This window comes from Agelaius phoeniceus, chromosome 2 (genome assembly GCF_051311805.1).
Source record: "Agelaius phoeniceus isolate bAgePho1 chromosome 2, bAgePho1.hap1, whole genome shotgun sequence".
NCBI lineage: Eukaryota > Metazoa > Chordata > Aves > Passeriformes > Icteridae > Agelaius > Agelaius phoeniceus.
Genome location: NC_135266.1, coordinates 77130355 through 77150914, shown reverse-complemented (window position 1 = coordinate 77150914; position 20560 = coordinate 77130355). Strand labels below are relative to the sequence as shown.

Genomic DNA, 20560 nt, shown 5'->3' with positions numbered 1-20560 from the left:
AAGCCCCTACCCCCAGCATCCTGTGCAGCTCTGCTGACTGAGCAGCTCAGGTTCTTGGACATCAGTGTTTCAGCCCTGTGGCTTGTCATGAGGTGACAGCATGTGTTGCAAGGCTTAGAGGGTGTGGAGGATGTGCATTTCAGGATCGTTGGAGTTTAGTGGTCAGTCTTGCTGTGGGATACAGATAGAAGGAATATTGCATACATCCTGTGTCTGGAGCACAGCAGTATTCCCAGCTGGAGCACAACACTTTTGGAAATAACACAGCAGCTGTGAGGACCACCAGCTGGGACTCCTTCAGTGCTGTTTAGAAAATGCATTTACTTTCTCCACAGGTCCATTCTAATTCACTCTGCTTCCATATCACAGCTAAATTCTTAACCTCTTGAGTTCTCTAGGCAATTTCCAGTCTCTGATGCCTTCCACTTCACTTTTGGTAATACTGTCACATTGTTGTTTACATCTTTTTCAACAAAGCATATTAAGAATGCTATGTAACTTTTCAGGGCAAAAATGGAGTGGCATGCGTAGGTAAGAGCTCTGAACAAAGAAGAAAGGTATGAAATATTTACAAAAGGATAATGTTCAAGTTACTAAATATTATCACAGCAACATGATCTTGCTTTAACAGTATGTTTTTGTTTTTTGTTTTTTTTTTTTTTTTTAAATAAAAACACAAGTATAGCACTACATTTCCAGATTGCCTTGAAGCCTTTGATGCAGAGCCCCATCAAACCAATTAAGCTGGAAGTGCTATGATTTGGTACTGGAATACAGGATAAAGGAGAGCTGCATGAAAAGGAAAGACCTGTGGGATGAAGGCAGAATGCTGCAGCCCTGAGATGTGACTGTAAGGTTGACCTTGATGTGTTTGAAGGGCAAAAGTAACATTTATGAAAGCTAACCTAAACTGGCCATGTTCTGTAGTCAGTGAGTGACTCCCCCAGCCTGTAGTATTAAATAAAAACACTTTAACACGAAGCACAAACCCATGAATATGAAGGGTAAAATGTTTGCATAGGGGTTGTGTGAAAGAGCTGCAATAACGAATCAAATGCCGGCTTAAAACGTGATCCTGTAAATGCAATTCCTTGATGTGTCAGCAGAGGGGCTCCTAAGGCAGTCAGAATTAGGAACTGCATTGCTCGGCCACCAGCACTGAAAGAAAACACACGCATAGTGGATGGACTAGAAACGATTGAATCATCTTTACAAGTATTAGTAAACTCAGTTAAGGAAGGGCTGAATGACCATAGCATCATCTCCCTTTATAAATCAGTAAAAAAGCTGGGATTTCACTTCCTGTTGGAAAGCAAAGATAAAGTAAAATTCACCAATTGCACCGCCCTTTCTCTAGATTCCAAACACCTGAAAGGAGGTCTGGTTTTATGTTTGCACTGACACTTCTGAAGTCTTAAGCAAATACTTTTGCTTTACTAACAGTAGTAATTAGATTACAGAATAAATTAAAAATTATTGAACTAGGCAAAAATGAACTATGTCTGGTATTCTAGCATTTAAAAGTACATATAATTGATGCTCTTATGAAATGGTTATGACTCTGGAAAGGACTGAGGGAATTACAAAACCAGCTAATAAATTAAAAATTCAACTGAAATTAATGTTGTAACTCCAAAGATTTAATTTTATTTGTCTGTACAGCAGAGGTGAGACATCCCAGTAACTGAGTTGCACTTAACTACCTTAACTTCTACAAAGTAAGGAATTACAGTTCTATGAAAGAATTGTTTCCATAACTCTTCAAGTCAAATCCAGTAATATTCCACCAAACAATACAATTAAGAAAAAATATAAAAGTTGCTTCAAATCACTCTCTCTCCCCCGACCCTCAAACGCAGTAAAAAAATGAAACAGCCCTGTTACCCCCTTTTAGGTGAGTAGCTACTAAGATGACTCACTAGCCATGGTTTGCTAGAGTTGGCTGTGCCTTAGAAACAGTTTTACTTATTCCATGTGAAAAAGGAAAAACCCCCATATAGCCACTTTAACACTGCATGTCAGAATAAACTATTGCTTAAGAAAATAATCTGTTCCAGAGTAGTTACATTTTCCCTGATGAGTTGTTCCCCAGCCCCCAACAGACCTGTGTGCAGTTCCCACTGTGACTTTCCTCACCTGTCACCATCTCCCCTGTGCCCAGCATGAGGGACTGGTGGCAGCAGTAACCAGGACAGTCAAAACTTACACACCAACCCTCTTCAACAGGGATGGGTCTAAAGTGAAGCCTGAGCACGACTGAACAATCATTCAGTGGCTTAAAGAGATGCAGGCCTGTGTTTCCTGATCCTTGTTCTAGTTTTCCTTACAGCAGTGGAAGTCAGGAGCCTATCTGCTGAAGTCAGCAGGTTTACCTGAGTGGTGACAGATTTACCTGCAGAAGGGACATGGGAACAGCACCAGCCATCCTGCACAGGACCCCCGGAGCATTTGAGCCTTCAGCTAAAGGTATGCTCAGAGATGCCCCAGTGCTTTCAGCCGGGCTTTTGACCAGACCTCTGTTCATCTGTGCAGCAGGACCAAGTTCTGAAAACAGCTGTAAAAATGCAGTTTACAGTCTGCTAAAATGCTGTCTTATAGGTTTCCCCTTCTTTATATAACTTTGAATTATTATCAAATGCTGCTAAAACACTACAGACAGCTTCATAACAATAAAAACCAAGAACCAAGTGATTGCTACCTTCAACTTAAAAGCCAATTTTAGAATTTTTTTATATTTATAATGGCAAAATTACTTTTCTCCATTTGCATTAAATCTTCAATTGTGCAAGCTTCATTAGGACATGCTAGAAAAAAAGAAGCTTTTAGAGAAAAGGGTTATGGATGGATACTTCCACTCTGTCCATGTTTCCTGCAGCTACTCTCCTTATACAGCCTATTAAGGAAAGTGTCTGCAGCTCACTGGCAAGCTAATGACTGACATTTAGGAGTAATCATTATCATCTTCTATACAGTTATCTAACCACACCTCCTTTGAAGCCTATTAAAAATTAAGTGAGTTGTTCAAAACCTGAAATTTCTAAACTAACATTCACATCAAACTTCAAAATAAATACAATTTAATACAAAATTTTAGAAAAAAAACCCTGAACTTACTTAGAATCACATGGATGCAATTGCCTGTGCTAGTAATTAGCTATTTCAGAGAGCTCTGTGTGTACCTTAAAATGACTCAATATGTGATTTTCTCTAAATCTGGTTATGAGTACTGGAAAAAGAAAATACTGTCTCTACAAAGTGCTGAGTTCCTCTTACAAGAGCCAATGTAAAAATCAGGATGTTTAAAAGCTTCTCAACATTTTGCAGGATAACACCCAAGACAGGTTTAGAGACTGTGATAATCTTCATGAAAGAAACTCTTTCAGTAGTTAGAACAGCTGTGACAGGATGGGTTTCCAACACTGTCTTCTCTGAAGTCTCCTTTAAATGATGGCATCGTGTTCATCACTGTAACAGAAACACAGTAATTAACGTTCTGCACTACAAGGAACAGTCCACATGAGAAAGAGCCACCCAGATGCTGTTGAGAAGGTTATTTTGTGAGCACAGGATGCCTTGCTAGGAAGGAGTAAGGACACACTGATCTGGGAGTTACAGTCCTCTCTGAGCCAAGCCTGAATTTAGCTGAACAGTTTTGTTTTGTCAACACTCCTCCAGCTTCACTGGCCTCATTAACACCTTGTCTTTCACATGTCATTCATGCATTCTTACATCAGCTGTTGCTCAGGCCTGTTTATCCTATCTGTCCTACCTATACCAGTAGTAAAGTTAATCAAAGCTACTGCACGTGCTCAGCAGCAGGTTCCCTTTGTTTTGAAGATGCTGTTGATGTGAATTTTACAATACCCATTCACGAACACCACTTTGGGTAAAGGTGCAGCAGGGACTGGCTTCATTCCATGACCAGTAAGGAGGAGTTAAGATGGAGTGAAAAAAAGGCCTGAACACCAGTATCCCAACACTGTAATGACATCACCTCACTTAGAACAAGCTTCTTGACTGAGATGGATGACACTGAAGAGGAAAAGTAAAGCAACCTAGTTCTTTAACTAAATGTGGGTGAGTCCTGAAGCCTGGAGTAGAGCCGAACATAAATAATAGCAAGTGAGATGGTAACATAAGAAATTGGTAAGGATAAGAAACTTTGATTAGAATTCACTATACATTAATGGCAAGGGGGACAAAAACACCAAAGAATGAATAGACAAAGAGAGTCCAGGAGAAGGAAGAAATCTTGCAAACTGCAGGAAGTTTCAGTGAAATGTTAACTATTCATGGACTAGCCAAAAGACAAGGATCCTTCTAAAAAGAATAGAATTATTTTATATAATAGATGAGAGAAAAGAAAAACACACAGAATACAGGCATATGAAGAATGGCAAAAGTGGTGAAAGACAAAACATCAGAGTTAAATCTCTTAATGATACTAATATAATGTTCATTAAACAAATGTAACAGAGTTCATTCTACCCATTTGGTTTTTCTTTTCCCCCTCAAGAAAGTAAAAAATGGCCAAGGGACAACCCCTGGGGAACTTACATGGTTCTGTACTGAATACCTCTTCTGGAGTGGTAAGTTTTGCATCCGATGTAGAGAATGACTAGGACTCCAAGAGTCAGCACAATGCCACCTACAAAACTGCCCACATCAAATCTGGACGTTTTGACTATGACAGCCTCTGATTTTGATGTGGCTGAAAAGAAGAAAACAAAAGGCACATTTTACAGAGCTTGCAAAATTGTGTTTGGAGGGACTACTCTACATCCTGCCCTCACCATTGATTTATCACCTAAAGACCCACTTAGACAAATTTAACCAAGATCAACTGACAAGACACAAGCCAAGCACACAAACGTAGGGCTCTGGTTTTAAGTGCCATCTTCTGGTGACATGGGCACAGCTAATCCAACTGCTTGCCATCTCTGCAGGACCAACTGCTCCTTCTCTCCACCTCCCTTTTCCCCCTGCCTTTTCTCTCCCCCACTCTCCCCTCCTTCTACACATGGAGCTCCTGCTCTTCTTAGGCGAGTTCTAGTGTTTTTCATACCCTCCAAGAGCCAATTTAACTCACTAAGGTGGCCTGAGATGAACCCAAGCACAAAAGGAAGCTGCTTTCATTCAGATGAACATAACTGAGTCATCCTGCAAGAGGGGGTCCAACAGCCTCCAAGTCAGTCAGCGCAGTGGGAGCAGAACACTTGGTGGCAATGAGCTGTTGGGATTGCTTTACCTTGTCTCATGGAATTGTACCTTCACAGTCCCAAGTGGGATCAGCCCTGCAGCCCAACACAAATATTGACACAGACAACATGGCCTCAGATAAGCCACAGCTAGAACTGGTTACATCTGCTACAAACTCACACCAGTCTGCACCTGGTTCGATTTGTACTTGCTACATACAGAGAGTTACATGATCAACGTCAAGTTCTTCTGACACCTTCACTTACCCAATGATGCTTCACTGATATGTGAGCACTCCTGATGTATTCAGAAGTGCAAGCAGGAAGTGATGGGAACACAGCCAAGTGCAAGGAAATACTGAATTCTGCACTCACTGTTTTTGTATTACCAGGTACAGTTAAACTGTATTTGACAACTTTTACATACTGGGTGACTCATGCACAGTCATGCTTTATTCTCTGTTAGGGTAACATTCATTACATTGCTAATGAACTCAGTATTTTTACCAAGCCAGTAGACAAATTCTGAGATACAGGTCAGCTGTGAAAAAGGAAGTATTAGAGATGAGTTCAAATAAACTGCAGAAAGGAGAGCTGAACAAACACAGAAGCTGTATTCAAAATTGAGGCTTTCTCCTTTGCATTGCTGATCTCCTTGCTGGTGGCTGCTGGATAAGACCACTTGCACTTTTTTTTCTTTTCCCTAAATCTGTCAAGTCTCTCAGTAAGCGGAGTACTCAGAGCAACATTATCCAGCTTAGTAATGAATTCCCACTTTACTCTGGCTTTTTAGCATGGAAATGCCTTCTTTCTTCTTTTTTTTTTTACACTGCTGTAGAATGAACTGTTCTACAACCCATGTGAATGTACATCCAAGCCTTTAAGAGCTTGCTGAAATGTGAACCCACCTGTTACAGAAGTGGAGGAAGTCTTAGAAGTGGTCACCACTGTAACGTTGCCTTTTGGCGATGTGACTGGCGAGGCTGTGGTGGCTGTCACTGTCTGGCTGGTTTTGGTGGGCTGAGTTGTCAGGACCACAGACGTGGGGGTGGTGGTGTTGGACTGACTGCTACTGGTCACGTGAGTAGTACTGCTGGACACTCCTGGAAATTTTTGTGATACCACGCAGAAAAATTAATCAAAATAAACAACTGTACACTCATTGAGTAAGACCACATTTATCATGGCCAAAGAGAACGACAGAGTAACGATGAAAATGCCACTGCATGGTGTCCAGGCTTGCATACAGACTTTCCTTTGGGAAGATCTGATTTCTGGGCCTCAAGGTAAAGAATTATTTAAAGGAAAGGCTATAAAGAAAACCTGGATAATATGGATAATATATGATAGGTTTTAGGTGAGTCAGCTTTTTTTTTTTTTTTGGTAACACCAAGTTCCATAGAATCATGACTAACTTACAAGATGTTAAAATGCAATAAAATTCAAGAGTTACTTTTGATTTGAAGTGCCTACATTTTCAACAAAGCTTTTCTGGTAAGAACAGGGTTTGCACAAAAACACTACCCCCCAATTTCAGTAATGATTTGATCTTTCATTTGCTTTTGAATGAAACACTAGCATTACTAGGGTTCCATATACATTAAAATATACCACAGAGAATTCTGAATTTATGTGGTAGGGATAAAACATGATAAAATTTCAATTAAAGTAAATGTACTGCTTAAGTAATTTATTTAGTCTTGCCAAGGTTAAAACAAAGGCAGGAATGCTTTTTCTCAAGTTTCATTGACGTAGTGTCTTTTACTTTACTTCTGCCTTACACTTCCCCTTCCCTCCTCAGAAAACACTAATGAACTGTTCAGAATAAAAGTACCATTATACAAAACTCAAGAATAATAGAAATTGCTATTTATAGCAAAATCCTTAGAACTTTCATGGAAGGCAGCCAAACAGAATGATTGTAAGACAATTACTTATTTTTCTAAGAAGGAACTAACAAGAAACATGAGTCTGTTATGCAACTAAACATTTCTCTAAGCAGAGAGTAGTATGCAAATAGCTTTTATGTATGAAAGAATTCTAGAGAGAAACAGCTCCTTTGCAGCTGTCTACTGTTGTAGATACTGTCTATTGTTTCTATAGCTTCACACAAGCTGGGCTCATTTTACACCCCTTGAAAACTTTTCAACATGGAATTTCAAGTATCTAATCATATCTAATTATTGATTACCTAATCTATTCTATTATCTATCTAGATCTATTATCTAAATATATCCATGTTTTCTTGAAATTGTCTGAAAATAGAAAAATTGGAGGATAGTTTCATCTTAATTCTAGAGTAACTGTGATGCTCAATTTGTTCCTTTTTTTTATACAGCATTTAAAATGCTTCTGTAGAATAAAATTCTTGTTTGTGTAAAACATGAAGAACTACATACAAAACTGTCTTTGCTAAGATTTAAGTATCACAGCTTCCAGTGCTGATATGAGTATCAAAAACTTAAAAAACTCATCAATATAACAATGTAAACATGCAGCAAATAACTAGCCTACACAATGCTTCTGAGACATTTAGCATTAAAACTACTGAAATACCAAAATAGAGACTTCTTTGTAAATGTTATTTGTTTTCCTGTTCTTTAATGTTATAACTGTATTGTGCCATAAACCCAGAAAACCCTCTGAAATAAGTATCCATTGAGGTGGAACAACTGGAACACTGTATTAATTTGCTTACCTTGTTACAGTTATGAAAATTCAGTTCCTCTGTGAAGCATGCATAAAATACATCAGATATAAAATTCAGGGCACGTTTTAATACTGACAGGTAAAACTCCCCAAAGGTACAATGATCCATAAATATCAAATGGTTCCTCATTGCAGGCAGCAAGCAAGGAAATGTCTACAGGGAAACCAGACCTGGTATGTACATGATACCACACCTGGTATGTACATGACATGAAACCACACCTGGTATGTACATGACATGAAACCACACCTGGTGTGTACATTCCTAACATAAGCGATACCAAAAAAGGACAATCTGGATGCAAATGTCAAGCAGTTTTCTCTGGGTTGTTTTTGAGCTGAGATTTCTGAGTGTCAAAGAGCCTTCTGTTTCTGAGCAATACAATGGCTAACTGTTAGATGTGTAACATTATAAAATGATGTTGCACCAAGCTGGTACTCATTCCATGGGTACTAAATTACCCTACGGAACACCTGAGCCATGATGAAAAAAATCCAAACATCTATGAGGGATTTCAGCACATTTGCACATTACTTTTCCCCCCTCTCTTTTCTAGTAGCAAGCCTTTTTTTTTTTACTTAATCAAGATTACAGCCCTTGGTGATGTAACTTTAACAGTAAAATCTGTCTAATTTCTAGACCTATCTTTCATAATGTATTTAGCATCAATCATTTCAAAACATCACTGGGAGGCCATCTGAGCTGGAGAATTTGGGAAGCTGACATGAATCAGGCATGAATCTGTTCTTCTCCATCTTTGAAAAATCTTACCTGTACTATTTTACAAACAGAGTGAAGATGGAAGAATATTTGCTAGCAAGATCTGTCCTTTTATCCTTTATTTCCCTAATTACTTTTCCCCCAAAAGATCAGCTGGGCATCATAAAACACTGCACTAAACAAACCCTGACTGCCTGAGTTATTTTTTATTATTTAAAAAGGATGCATGCCAGTAATATAGTTCAGGTTTATGATGCTTTGTTTTTAAGTGACAAGTATTTTATATAGTTTGCTACCTGTGTTTAAGTATTAAATAGCTATGTTATAATCATCAACTTAAAAAAAAAATATACATAGCATATAGATTAGAATCCATAGAGCACTAAAGGAGTAGTAGCATGTGCTGCTAACTCAAAAGAATGAGCACAAAACTTAAATTGTGTAAGCACGGTGCTAACATGCAAGATTATTATGGAATGCCCTTCCTAACGTAAATACTTTCTCTTGCATGGAAAATGACTGAATGAAACAGACTTTTGCTTCCTTCATGAAGAGCTTCCTTCCTCCCCCTCTGAAAAAATAACAGCAGAGACTTTAAGCAAAATTAAGTACATATACCCACTAGTCTTTATTCTGAAGAGGTTGAGACAGATAACCAAAATACATGAACACTGCATTAAAATCTACTACATTTCTAATGAGGGAAAAAAAAAGAAGGGGACTCACAAAACCTTGCAAAGCAAGGCACAGCTGTTAGATTTATCCTGTCTAGCAGTAAAGGGCTCAGGCTTCTTTTTAGTGTTGTTATCCAAAACTAGTAAAACTCAGAGCTCTCCAAGAAACCTGCAAGGGCTGGAGCAGAAGTCAGAAGGAGCACAGGGTGGGTGAAACACTGGGCTTCACACACTTAGGGGATGGCCATAAGGCAACAAGGAGATTACAGAAATCCCTGGACTTTCCAAGTCAGACATGCTTGAACTGCTACACTGCAGGCAATGGAATGAGACACTGCACCACTTGCTTCCTATTAAAAGGAAGGTCTTTGCAAAGACCTTTGTAAAGACCTTTGGTTTTTTTTATTTCCAGTGCCTATTTTATACTTAAATGAAAAAAACAAGCATCTTCTGAGTGTGCTAGCTCAGAGCTTATCTGGAAATTACAGAGACAAAATATAAGAGTTGTACTAGAAATGAAATTACATAGCTGGGACTTTAGGATCAGCATAAAACTCCACAAATACACAAAGCATCTTAAGCAGACAAAACATTTCTGCCCTGCTTTCACATGGCTCTTAGCACAAAGGAGTCCCAGATTCTAGCTTCTCTCAGATGCAATATTCTGTCTGTGAACCACAGCCTGAACAACTGCATGACATTAACTTATATCCAGTCCTTACTAATGCAGTGAAATCTCTCTGTGCAAGTTCTTCCAGGAGATGAATGTTTTAACTCCCTTTTTTAACTTACTTACAGTTGTTTTGGCAGGTTGTGAAGTAAATACAGTAGTGCTAGAACAATGAAAACACACTCATGACAAATTGTTCCACTTGACTGATACTGGCTTAAATGGCACTATTTTGTGCTATGAGCTCTCTCTAAGGATTATTTTCTGAGGTATATTAGGTGCCATGAGGTTGTATTGAGGCGAGCATCGGTCTCTTCAACCATGTATCAAATGAAAGGACAAGAGAAAATGGCTTCAAGTTGTGCCAGGGGATATTAGAAAAAAAAATCACTGAAAGAATGGTTAGGCATTGGAATAAGTTGCCCAGGGAGCTGGTGGAGTCACCATCTCTGGAAGTGTCCAAGAGAAGCCTGGATGTGGCACATGGGGATATGTGATTATGGCACATATTATGGCACATGATTATTTAGGGGTGATTATGGCAGTGCATAACTGATGGCTGGACAGATGATCTTGAAGCTCTCCTCCAACCTTGATGATCCTGTGATTCTGTGAGTCTTATGTTAAAGGAAATGGAGTCCTACTCTTGAAACTCAAGCTCCCAGGATTTCATTATACCCTAAATCTGTTTATTGTGAAATAACATTAAACAGATATGCACTGTTTGCATAACAACCTGTTCATCTTCATGAAAATGGAAGAAGCTTGCTTAAAGATGAAGAATAAACATTTAAAAAACCCAACTTCTTGCAATTCTTCCTCAAAGTTAAATTTTGATTCCTGTGTTTAAATGGCAACAGAAATATAATTATTAATGAATTATGGTACCTAAATTTGAGAAACAATATAGCTTCTTTTCAGAGTTGTTTTACATGTTGCTTCCCAGCCTTAAAATGGTAACACCTATCTCAAATACCCACTTTTGATGGCCTGTTCTTTAGAATTTGGTATGATCAGGGTTAGGTTTGGAACTAACTTCTACGTTCACAGTAATGAACAGATACATACCTCCTGTAGATGTTGCTGTAGTTTGTATGGATGATGCAGTGGCATTGGGTGAACTGCTATTGTCTTAAAGGAAAAAAAAAGGCAACAAGAAAATCAGTATCATTCATTTTAATTTTAACAGACTATATTTAAGGTACCCACAACACAATACTGTCCTCAGGGTATCTGTGCTTGGAGACTACAGTTGGGAATACAGCAGAGAGTAGCCCATCCCAAAGCAGATGGTTTTTATCCCTCTGCAAAATGCTTCCAGATCTCAGTGCAGCAAGAACAAAGTTAACACTGTATGCACAGCAGTGCCCAAATGGCTTGCATCTGATTCTTTACACATCCTCTGTTTGTTGTCTTTCACTTCTGTGTCATGTTTTATTCTGTTTGCTGCAAAATAGCCATACTGTCACTAATTTTCTTAACCTACTTATGCACTATGAGGGAAGACAGCTTTTTATTTTTATTCCTCTATTTCAGTTCCATTTTCCATCTCTTGATCTTTTCTTTCGTTTTGTTGCATCTCTGCTGCAAACTGGGATGATACTGGGAATATACTGCAGTCAAGCAGGGGCCGACAGATACTCTGAGAAACATCTTACTGCATACCTAAGTTCCCTACACAAAAAAGTCCCAAGAATGTACCAGTTTCCAGACATAAAATGCAACCCAGTCCTAGTGGGTTTGCCTTTCTCTCCTTTGTTTCACTTCTCCTTTTCCTGTTCTCTTTTTCTTGTCCCTCCTTCCTCCTTATAGTCCTCCTTCCTGCTTCTAGGCTTCTCAGGCACCCCCCCAACTCATTTCTCTCCACATTGCTGCATCCCTCTTCAGAGATTAAGTGTCCCTTCCTCCTGGCAAAGATCTACTGGGCTGTTCCTGGGAGTGTCACTGCCCATACCTTCCTCCCTTCATTCTGCACTGTTGTGAATGCCCATTCAGTGACCATTCTTTTCTCTGAAGTCAGTCATCTTTTACAGCACCCTCCAACACTGGGAGGGCTATGTGCCTTGCAACAGCTCTGCTGCTTTTCAGCATGGCTGAAGAACAAAGTATAACCTCAGAGATTAAGAGGAGAGCAACAGAGTTACTGCAATCAAGAAGTAGACCTACACCTATTTCCTCTGAATGGATCTGCAGTTCTTACCACTGGAAAAGTCTAGTCTAAAATTCTACATTATAAGCAAGGTCAGGTTAAGAACAAATGCACCAAATTTACATCTTCATACCAAAAAATGGTAGGAGGGGTGGAAATTACAGAGGGCATTATTTTGCTTTTTGTTTGGTATAATCACAGCCAAGTAGCCCCCCACACTGTGTACTGCGCAATCAACCCTTACACTGACATAACTGGGACATTAAGTTGCAGATTTAACTGCCTTTGAGAAAGGGTCTATGATTGTACAATTACAAGCACATTCTTTCTTGCATATGTTGACTTTTATTCCAGCACAAGCCATGGATATGCCTGGGGTTAAATTTTTTCCACACAGGCCCAACACTGTAACCAGAACACATCTTTCAGTTTTCCCCAGGTTCTAAGTGCTTACTTTGACAACCCTGCGACAGCTCTGGATGGGGACTGCATGTTCATACAGGTAAAAAGGAGGCACATCTACTGCCTGGAATTTGGGTATGAGTCAGTATTGCAATTCACACCAGACAGAGTGAGTTAATGAGCAGAGTATTGTTGGCCAACAGCAAATGAGATGACTGAAGTAATACCGGGCAAAAATGACTCAAATGAAAAAATGCCTTGCCTTTACATGAAGATCACTGAATTCTAATCTAGCACAATTCTTGGTTCTCCTTTTAACTGTAAATTCACGTTGCCAGATGTTTCTAGTTCTATACACAATATTTTCCCATTTTACATCTCCTCTCTCTGTTGCTCCGGGGTACCCAAGGATATGAGAATTGAATTGGATTTTACCGTTCCCCTTAAATATCTTTAATTGTCCCAGAATAGATGTGGCAATCAGAGTACCTCCCTTCTGCCCTACAGCTGCTCACAATTCAGTAAAATAAAATAAAGGGCAAATTATTACAAGACAGTTTAAGGAACACAACAATGCATATTGCTTTTCTTGAAGATACTGAGGAACAGCAACAGAAATGTCAAAAGTATTACCTGGCAACCTACTGCCTGGAATTGGAGTAGTGCTGTTCACATCTTTAGTGCTGTTTGTCTCTTCATTACCTACAATAAAAAACACAGGAATAATAAGATTGTTTTAGGTGGAAGAAGAAAAATAGGTATAGCATCTGCCACTTGCTTTGGGCATATAAATGACTAATTTACCATGGACAGGAGTCAGTCATAATGATAATATAGAAACATGTTAGCACAACAGCCTGCTCTGAGTGCATTAAAAGTGACATCATTTATACTACCCAACCACCAAATTAAACTCCTCCTATCCTTTATCTTCTCCATCATCCCCATCCCAAGTTTTCATCTTCCTTAAGATGAAATGAGACCAAAAGAGGAAAAAATCAGGCACATTCCTTCAGTAATAGCATCTGACCTAAATCACCTACAGCAGAAGAGAAAGAATTTCTCACTTCTATCTTTTCCTGTGAAGCTTGCCAGGCCTTTTCAGGCAGATAGGTGCTTCTGTGGCCCTAAACGGACAACATGATAACACAATGAGCTCCACTAAGAAGTTACATTATTCAGTTTGGGACTAAGGGCATGTTAATGCATCCACCGAGCATTTGGCAGGTGGGAAATGGGACTGAGAATGATCACACCTCCAAAGAAGTGATAAAATTTAAAGATAAACCACAGAGAATGAATAGATTGACATTATCACACATGCAAGAGGATCAGTCGTGGATTCTGCCTTCGACAACCAGTTCAGTTCTGATCACCTAATAGCATGTAAAAGACAAGCAAATAACCTGAACTGAATATCACAGAAATAGGGCATTTTCTCCATGCTTACAAAACCTTAGTCAAGGTCTCAAAATGGTGAAGTTTGCAAATACAAATGGCAAAATAACTCATTGTATCTCATCCCTACAATATCAAGACCGAGGGCAGCACTGCCAAGTATGTTACACTGTTTAATTAGAGAGATTAGGGGAAACAAACAAACAAAGGATAGGACACTGCTAAACTAAGCTTCCCCAGAGAGGACCCAATCCTGCAAAAACTGTTCTATATCCCCACATTAAACAATGATCTGATTGGGAAAGCTAAGCCACCACAAAACTGACACTACATCCTTCTTTAACAGCACACAATGGTTTTTTCTGCAGAGAAATTTTTTAACCAGTAGAAAGGGCTCAGTATATTACTGGTTGAAAGAGACAGGCAGGGAATAGAGGTGGAAGTAAAGGCAGGACTGTCTCAGGTTAGTTCAGTTAGTTTTCCTTCTTAAACAAACCAAAACACTGGTAAGTTTCTTAGTTTGAATAACATGCACTGGCTCCAGAATATAAATACTCCTTAAATGGGGTTTTGCATAAGCATATTCCACATTGGAACACATCGCAGTGAATGGGACAAGGGAGATAAAAGAACATCTTAAAATGATACTATTCCCAAAGTGTTCTCTAGCCTGAGACTGTACCCTTGAATTTGAAGCTGCATGAATCACTGCAGTGGCAAGTAGGAGACTTCAACGGAGGCAGAAGGGACTCCTGGGTTAAGCAAAGCAAAAAGCACCACAGCTTTTATGCAGTGATGGCTCTGACAAGTGGAACCTCTCATCCCAGACCACAGGCTTCACAGTTCAACTGTCCCAAAGCAAAAGAGGGAGGGGTTCTGGCCTGCTCCAGGAAGCAGAAGTGCAGGGGTTAAAAATCCACACTGGCCCAGGTGTAGACACACATGGGCTTGCACAGGAAGGAAGGGGAGAGAGCCAGCAGCAGCATTCTGTGCATGAGCAGAAGCAGAGCTCTTGGGGCCACAGCATCAGCTGCAACATCAGGCTTATGAATCTTAAGCAGAGAAACTCTGTGCTGAGGTTTACTCTCCCTGTGACCCAGAAGAGAGAGGACAGAAAGAAAGGATCTCCTGTTTTCATTTTTCACAACTAAAAAGAACCAACACAAGGATATACCAAACTGAGAACTGGATCAGAGCACCACATACCGGAAAAGGACAGAGATGAGGGATCAACATGATTTTTGTCCAACAACCCTGTTTTGCTCTGTTTAAGGTCAGCACAGATACAGCTAAAAAACCACAGAACTGAGGCTGGCTGGGGTGTATCTGAAGGCAAGTGTGCTTCCTGTGAAAGCCCCTGTCAGAGTCTGGCATTTCAAGTGCTTTCAGGGCCTCTTGTGGTTTTGTTGCTCTAGTGCGTCAGAAGTCATGAAGCGGAGACAATTTGGATATGCAAACTTTCAAAAGGGCAAAAATCGGCCCAGTTATTCCAGTTTCATAGCTGGAATTGGGATTTTTGAAGTGGCAGAGACTGAAGATTTGTTCTTGTGTGTTAAACAAATACATACAGGGTGAGTGATAGGGATAGCTCCGATACCTGCTAAAAATGAAAAGGACAGGATGTTAAATGGATTTGATTTTGCCAGGTCCTGCAAAAATCAACACAGTGGATAACAGTCATTTGGAATCTGTAGTCTCCATCTTAGACACATAGCAAATTACTATGGCTGATCCCTGGTAGAAGGAACCTACACAAATGAAAGCCAATAGTCAGTCAACTACCTGCACGTGACAAAGGTCAATTTGTTCACTCCAACCGTTACATAAAAGACAAACTCATGTCTAAGGACTCATACACTTTATGTCTAGTGTAGCTAAACTTTATGCTGCAGAAAATGTTGGTATATGAACTCCCAATTTTACTAAGCACAGCTTTACTCATTTTGGGGACATGGCAAAAGTCGTATTTAAAACTCTCTCTGGGCATTTTCTCTTTTCAAGATTAATGCATAACAGGCACAGAGGGGAGTTTTATGCCCAAGTCATTCTGCTGTTGTTGGTTTAAAACCCCAAAAGCAGAAGCACTGATAATGTGCAGTCCATCAGAAAGGTCACCCACTTGCTCAGTAATCTCTAAGAAATCCAAATGAGGAAGAGCTGAGGTACTGGAATGGTTAAAGCACATACCTTAGAGCAATATGAATATAAACTCTTCTAAGAGGATACACTAAAATCAAAATATCATGCCTGTTTTCAGGCCTGAAGGCTGCTGCTGCTGATGATTTTTTTTACTGTGAGTAGCTTTGTACACAAGTAAGCTCTTGGAAGATGTCACCAGCTATCTTTTCTCAACACAACAGGAAGGGGGTGGGGGCCACTTCCTGCCTGGGAGAGGGGATTTTCCTTACTCAGGTACCAGGAAGCCAGATGGATTTTACGTAACAGTGGGAAGGATTTTTTCTAAACCAAATTATTTTGGTTAAATAAAATTTTTTTCCACTGGCTTGACTGACACATAAAAATAAAACTGTCCAGCAGAGTAAAAGAGCAGCATTATATTGAAATAACCAGTCTGCACAAAAGTATTAACTGGAGTGAGACACATCTGCCACTTTCACTTTTTGCATATTGGAGTATTTGATGAGGTTCACACTTCCTCCTGTAGTGTTGATTAGATAATCACAAATGTCTGCTGAAATCAACACAATCTCAACAGTACTTTCTGGAAGTTTCTAAGTGGACAAAGGGAAAAAAAAAAAGCTATTTCAACAGATACATTAAACTGAGCCTTAAAAGGGCACAATTTCTTTCAACATATCACAACTGAGCTCCAGAGGAAGCTCACATACAGAGGAAGGACTACAACCGAGTTTGAGGAGTTACACGAGAGCACCCCTGCCCCAGGAGACTGCAGTGACTGTATTTTGAGTTAAATCACCACATGCACTCAGGAAACACAGGAAGCAGCATGACAGAAGACAGATCAGTGCAATCTTATATCACATGAAATGACAGGCTATTGTTGTTAAATGGAGGCCATAAGATCTTAGCAAAGCAATAAACAAGTTACCTGCTAGCTCCTTTTAAAAAGAACTTGCCCTTCTTTTTAGAAGGGTAATTATAAAGCTGTTTACATTCCTCATTCTATTTTTTAAAAATCAATTTATATTACAACTTCACCGGATTAAACAACAGCATATTAATACTGCTGGACTGAGATTTCTCAGCAGTATTTACAGCAGGTTAATTCCAGTACCCATCATCTTTTGGCTTCTTTACTTTGGAAAATTGTGTGGCACTGTATGGGACACTTCAGTCTTCTGAAAAGCCAACTCCGGCAGCTCAGACCTCTACGTTTCTCGGTCTATTTCGTGCCTGTCAAGGCTGATCCCCTTACTGCGGTGTTCTGAGCCCGGGCACAAGGCTGTGCATTTGCTAGAACCGGCCACTACAACGGGGCACTGCTGCGAGCCCCTGCCAGGAGCGCGACAAAGCGCGGCGGCTGTGCCATCCGCACCGCCACTTGAGCCCGCAGCCCCTCGCCCCAAGCACAGCCCCAGAGAGCGCAGGGATCGGCCCTTCCCGGCCGGACTCTGCCGGGACGCTCCGGCTCCCGGGGGCGGAGCCGCGCCCGCGCATCCCTGCGGGCTCCCTGCGCTCCCCCAGCCCAAAGGCTCCTCGGGGGATCTTCTACCGTTGTTGTTTCTACTTAACAAACACCCCGAATGTTTCCAGCTCCTCCCCGTTTCTGTCACAGCTCCCGGCACGCCGGCCGGGCCACCTCGGCTCCCGCTCGGGAGCAGAGCGCCAGTGACCGCCGGCCCGGCCCGTCCCATCCCGCTGCCGCGCCCCGGGGCCCTCGGGGGCAGCCAGGGCGCAACCCCAGCCCCGGCCCCGCTCCGGCCACCAGCGGCGGGACGAGGCCTGGGTGGGCCCAGCGGAGTTGTGGCAGCAGCCGCCAGGCAGAGCGGCTGCGAGGGGCGCAGGGCCAGCCCGTCCGCCCGCCCGGCTCGGCCCGTTCCCCCGCGGGCGCTACTCACAGGAGCCGCGGGCGAGCAGCAGCAGCGCCCACAGGGCGCAGGAGGCGCCGCCGAGGAGCCACATGGCCGCGGAGGGGCCGCAGGAGCTCGCCGGGCGCGGTCTGCGCGGTGCCGGGTGAGGGGCGGGCCGGGGCGGGACCGCGGGGCGGGGGCCGGGCTGGGCATGGGCGCGGCGAGGGGGGACTCCTCTCTCTTTTCTCCCAGTATTTTGTGGCAGGCTGAGTGGCCGTAAGGGGAGGCTAGCAAGCGGAGAGATGTGTGCTTCACCAGGTGCTACAAAGGTGACACCCGAGTGGCGCTCTGTGAGCACCTGTGGAAGCAGGGCCGAGCTCCAGGAGCGCCGCCTGCGAACAGCGCTCACGGCTGGTGATGTCGGGCTGTTTTCCAAATACCATTCAACATCTGCCAGCAGAGCCTCAACTCCGTGGATTTATCTTCCTTGTTAATCATATCCACCTAACCAACACCTGGATTCACTGCACACGCCTTCCCGAGGTGCCTGAAATTTCCCGATATGCTTGGAAAATTGTGAAACCGACTACAAAGGCGATGGGGAAAAGTGAAAGGGAACAATCGTGTTGTTCAGTTCTTTCAAATTTTTCCTGAGAACTTCTAACATAAACGTGGTGATGGGAATTTATTTTTCAAAGGGAATTTGTCACTAGGTTCTTAAGAGTGAAAACAACTTGAAAAAGTATTTATCAGAGGAAAGACCTATTTTTAATGTGGATAATTAAGGATCAGCAGCAAAGCCACAGTGGAATATTTTGCATGTACTACTACACTTATATTCGCTGCAGCACAACGGTGTTCCCATGTTTAGCCACCTTTCTGAGCCAGAGAGGGTGAAGTGTCTCACTGAGAGGTCACAGGCAGGTTGTGAAGCTGTACTCGGGTACTGTGTGAAACGTAGCTCACTTCCCTGCAGGCAGATGTGTATTTACACTGTAAGTCTCAGCAAGAAAGTGGTGAATAGATATTTTATTCCTTTTTAATTCTAGCCTATTTAGGCCCCTCAGTCTGCATTCAGAGAAAATAGCTGTATGCATTATACTTCCAGCATTCTCTTATGCCTTTGTTCTGCAGAGCTTCCTGTGTGGTTTTCATGACTAAGGTACCCAAGGATCAATATGCACCTTTTTACTGTGGATTTTCTGAGATGATCCTCCAAAGCTTTTCTTTATGATGGCTGTAGGACTAGTATCTCCAGCTAGCCTAATTCCAGAAAAGCTTAGAAATACTAGTAATCCATATGTTACTAAGTATAAGGGCTTATGGTTACAGAGGCAAAACTTACAGTGAGAAAAACAATAGTAATTTTTTAAACCAACATACATTTAGAGGATATATCTCTCCATATAAGATATATCCCTATCTTTAACGTATCTAGATCTTTCAGCTCTTGCACAACTCCAGTGACCACCAGGCTTAACCAGACTGGGAACAATTTATTTGGGAGCATCCTAATTAACATTGCTTAATTTAACTGCAGGAAAAGAGCAGTTAAGATAGATAGAACAAAGAGCAGTCATGGGATTGTGGGAGATAGGAGTGTAGCTAACCTAGAAGTGATGAGTTAGCAGGCACTGAGGCACAGTTGCACAATTGCACAGAATCTTTGCTGTGTAAAGGCAGAAGTGCTGGAAGTTCTTGTGTTGATTGCTTTGCATGGTCTTGTTTCATTTTGGTGTTTGCTGTTCTGTGGGAGGTGAATTTCAAAGTGTTGGGGTAGCTGGAAGTTGTTCCTACACTGTGAAGGAAGCATTGTGAGAAAACTTAGTAGGAGTAATCGTACACTTTTGGTACATGGTGTAAATAATGATTTCCCATACAGATTCCCACATGAAGATACAAATGGTGAGAGGACTCTTTCCCCCCAGTTTTGTATGATATCCAGTGGCAGGGAGCAGTGAGAATGAGTGCTGAGGGTAACCACAGGAGCTCACCTGGTGCACTTCCATGGGAGCTAAGCAGGGCAGGATGGTGATAGTGACAGAGTCCAACAGTAGCCCCAGTTGAGCTGATGAGCCTGATCCTGGGAGTCCAGTTGGGAAGGAACAGTAGGAGAGGCCTTAGAAACAAGGCTGTGTCATAAATCTAATGTCATTGCAAGGGACATGATATAAGGCTACCACTTTTGTCAGTCTGGAGTCCTTTTAGCAAAATCAGGACAGTTGGGGACAGGCACAGCTGTGCTGCAGCTGAGGAATGGGCTGAAGACTCAGGCAAGAGCTGAAATAGAGCTGCTGGGAGAATGACCATAGACATGTGCATGGAGGTCACAGGTGAGGTTGATCAGGGCTTGTTTTGACCAGTTTAGGCCTGCCAGAGCACTCAGAGCCCTGACAGGAACTGCCTGAAGGCAGTTCTTTCAGAGGTACAATCTGACCTCTTAGAGGAATGTCCTTGATTGGTGAGAGTTGTTCTTGTGTTGTTGAGGTAGATATAGATGTAACTCTTAGGACATTCACACAAGGATTATAAATTAAAGCCTCATAACAGAATTATCAAAAACCTAAACACCCTAAACATAAACATCTCAGATCCATTTTATTCATGAGATGATAAAATGGCTTTGGAGAGATGGTGAAGGTGAAAC

General features: G+C 41.5%; 1 protein-coding gene across 1 annotated transcript; it reads right to left on the bottom strand.

The window, feature by feature from the left end:
* Positions 1–1618: 1618 nt before the first annotated feature.
* Positions 1619–18086, bottom strand: TMEM123 (transmembrane protein 123). The gene is made up of 6 exons (XM_054654679.2): positions 17962–18086; positions 13157–13225; positions 11041–11103; positions 6107–6301; positions 4558–4711; positions 1619–3465 (listed from the first exon to the last, which is right to left on the bottom strand). Exons 1-6 carry the CDS (start codon positions 18023–18025, stop codon positions 3441–3443), a joined length of 570 nt encoding a protein of 189 aa, XP_054510654.2. The 5' UTR covers positions 18026–18086; the 3' UTR covers positions 1619–3440.
* Between the last annotated feature and the right edge of the window lie 2474 nt (positions 18087–20560).

Bases quoted from the DNA above. Each gene is read 5' to 3' on its own strand.
- TMEM123 (XM_054654679.2), bottom strand. From the start codon at position 18,025: ATGTGGCTCCTCGGCGGCGCCTCCTGCGCCCTGTGGGCGCTGCTGCTG. The intron at 13,226-17,961 runs GTGAGTAGCGCC...TTTTTATTGTAG, and splicing joins GCTGCTCGCCCGCGGCTCCT to GTAATGAAGAGACAAACAGC. The intron at 11,104-13,156 runs GTAATACTTTTG...TTTTCCTTTAAG, and splicing joins TCCAGGCAGTAGGTTGCCAG to ACAATAGCAGTTCACCCAAT.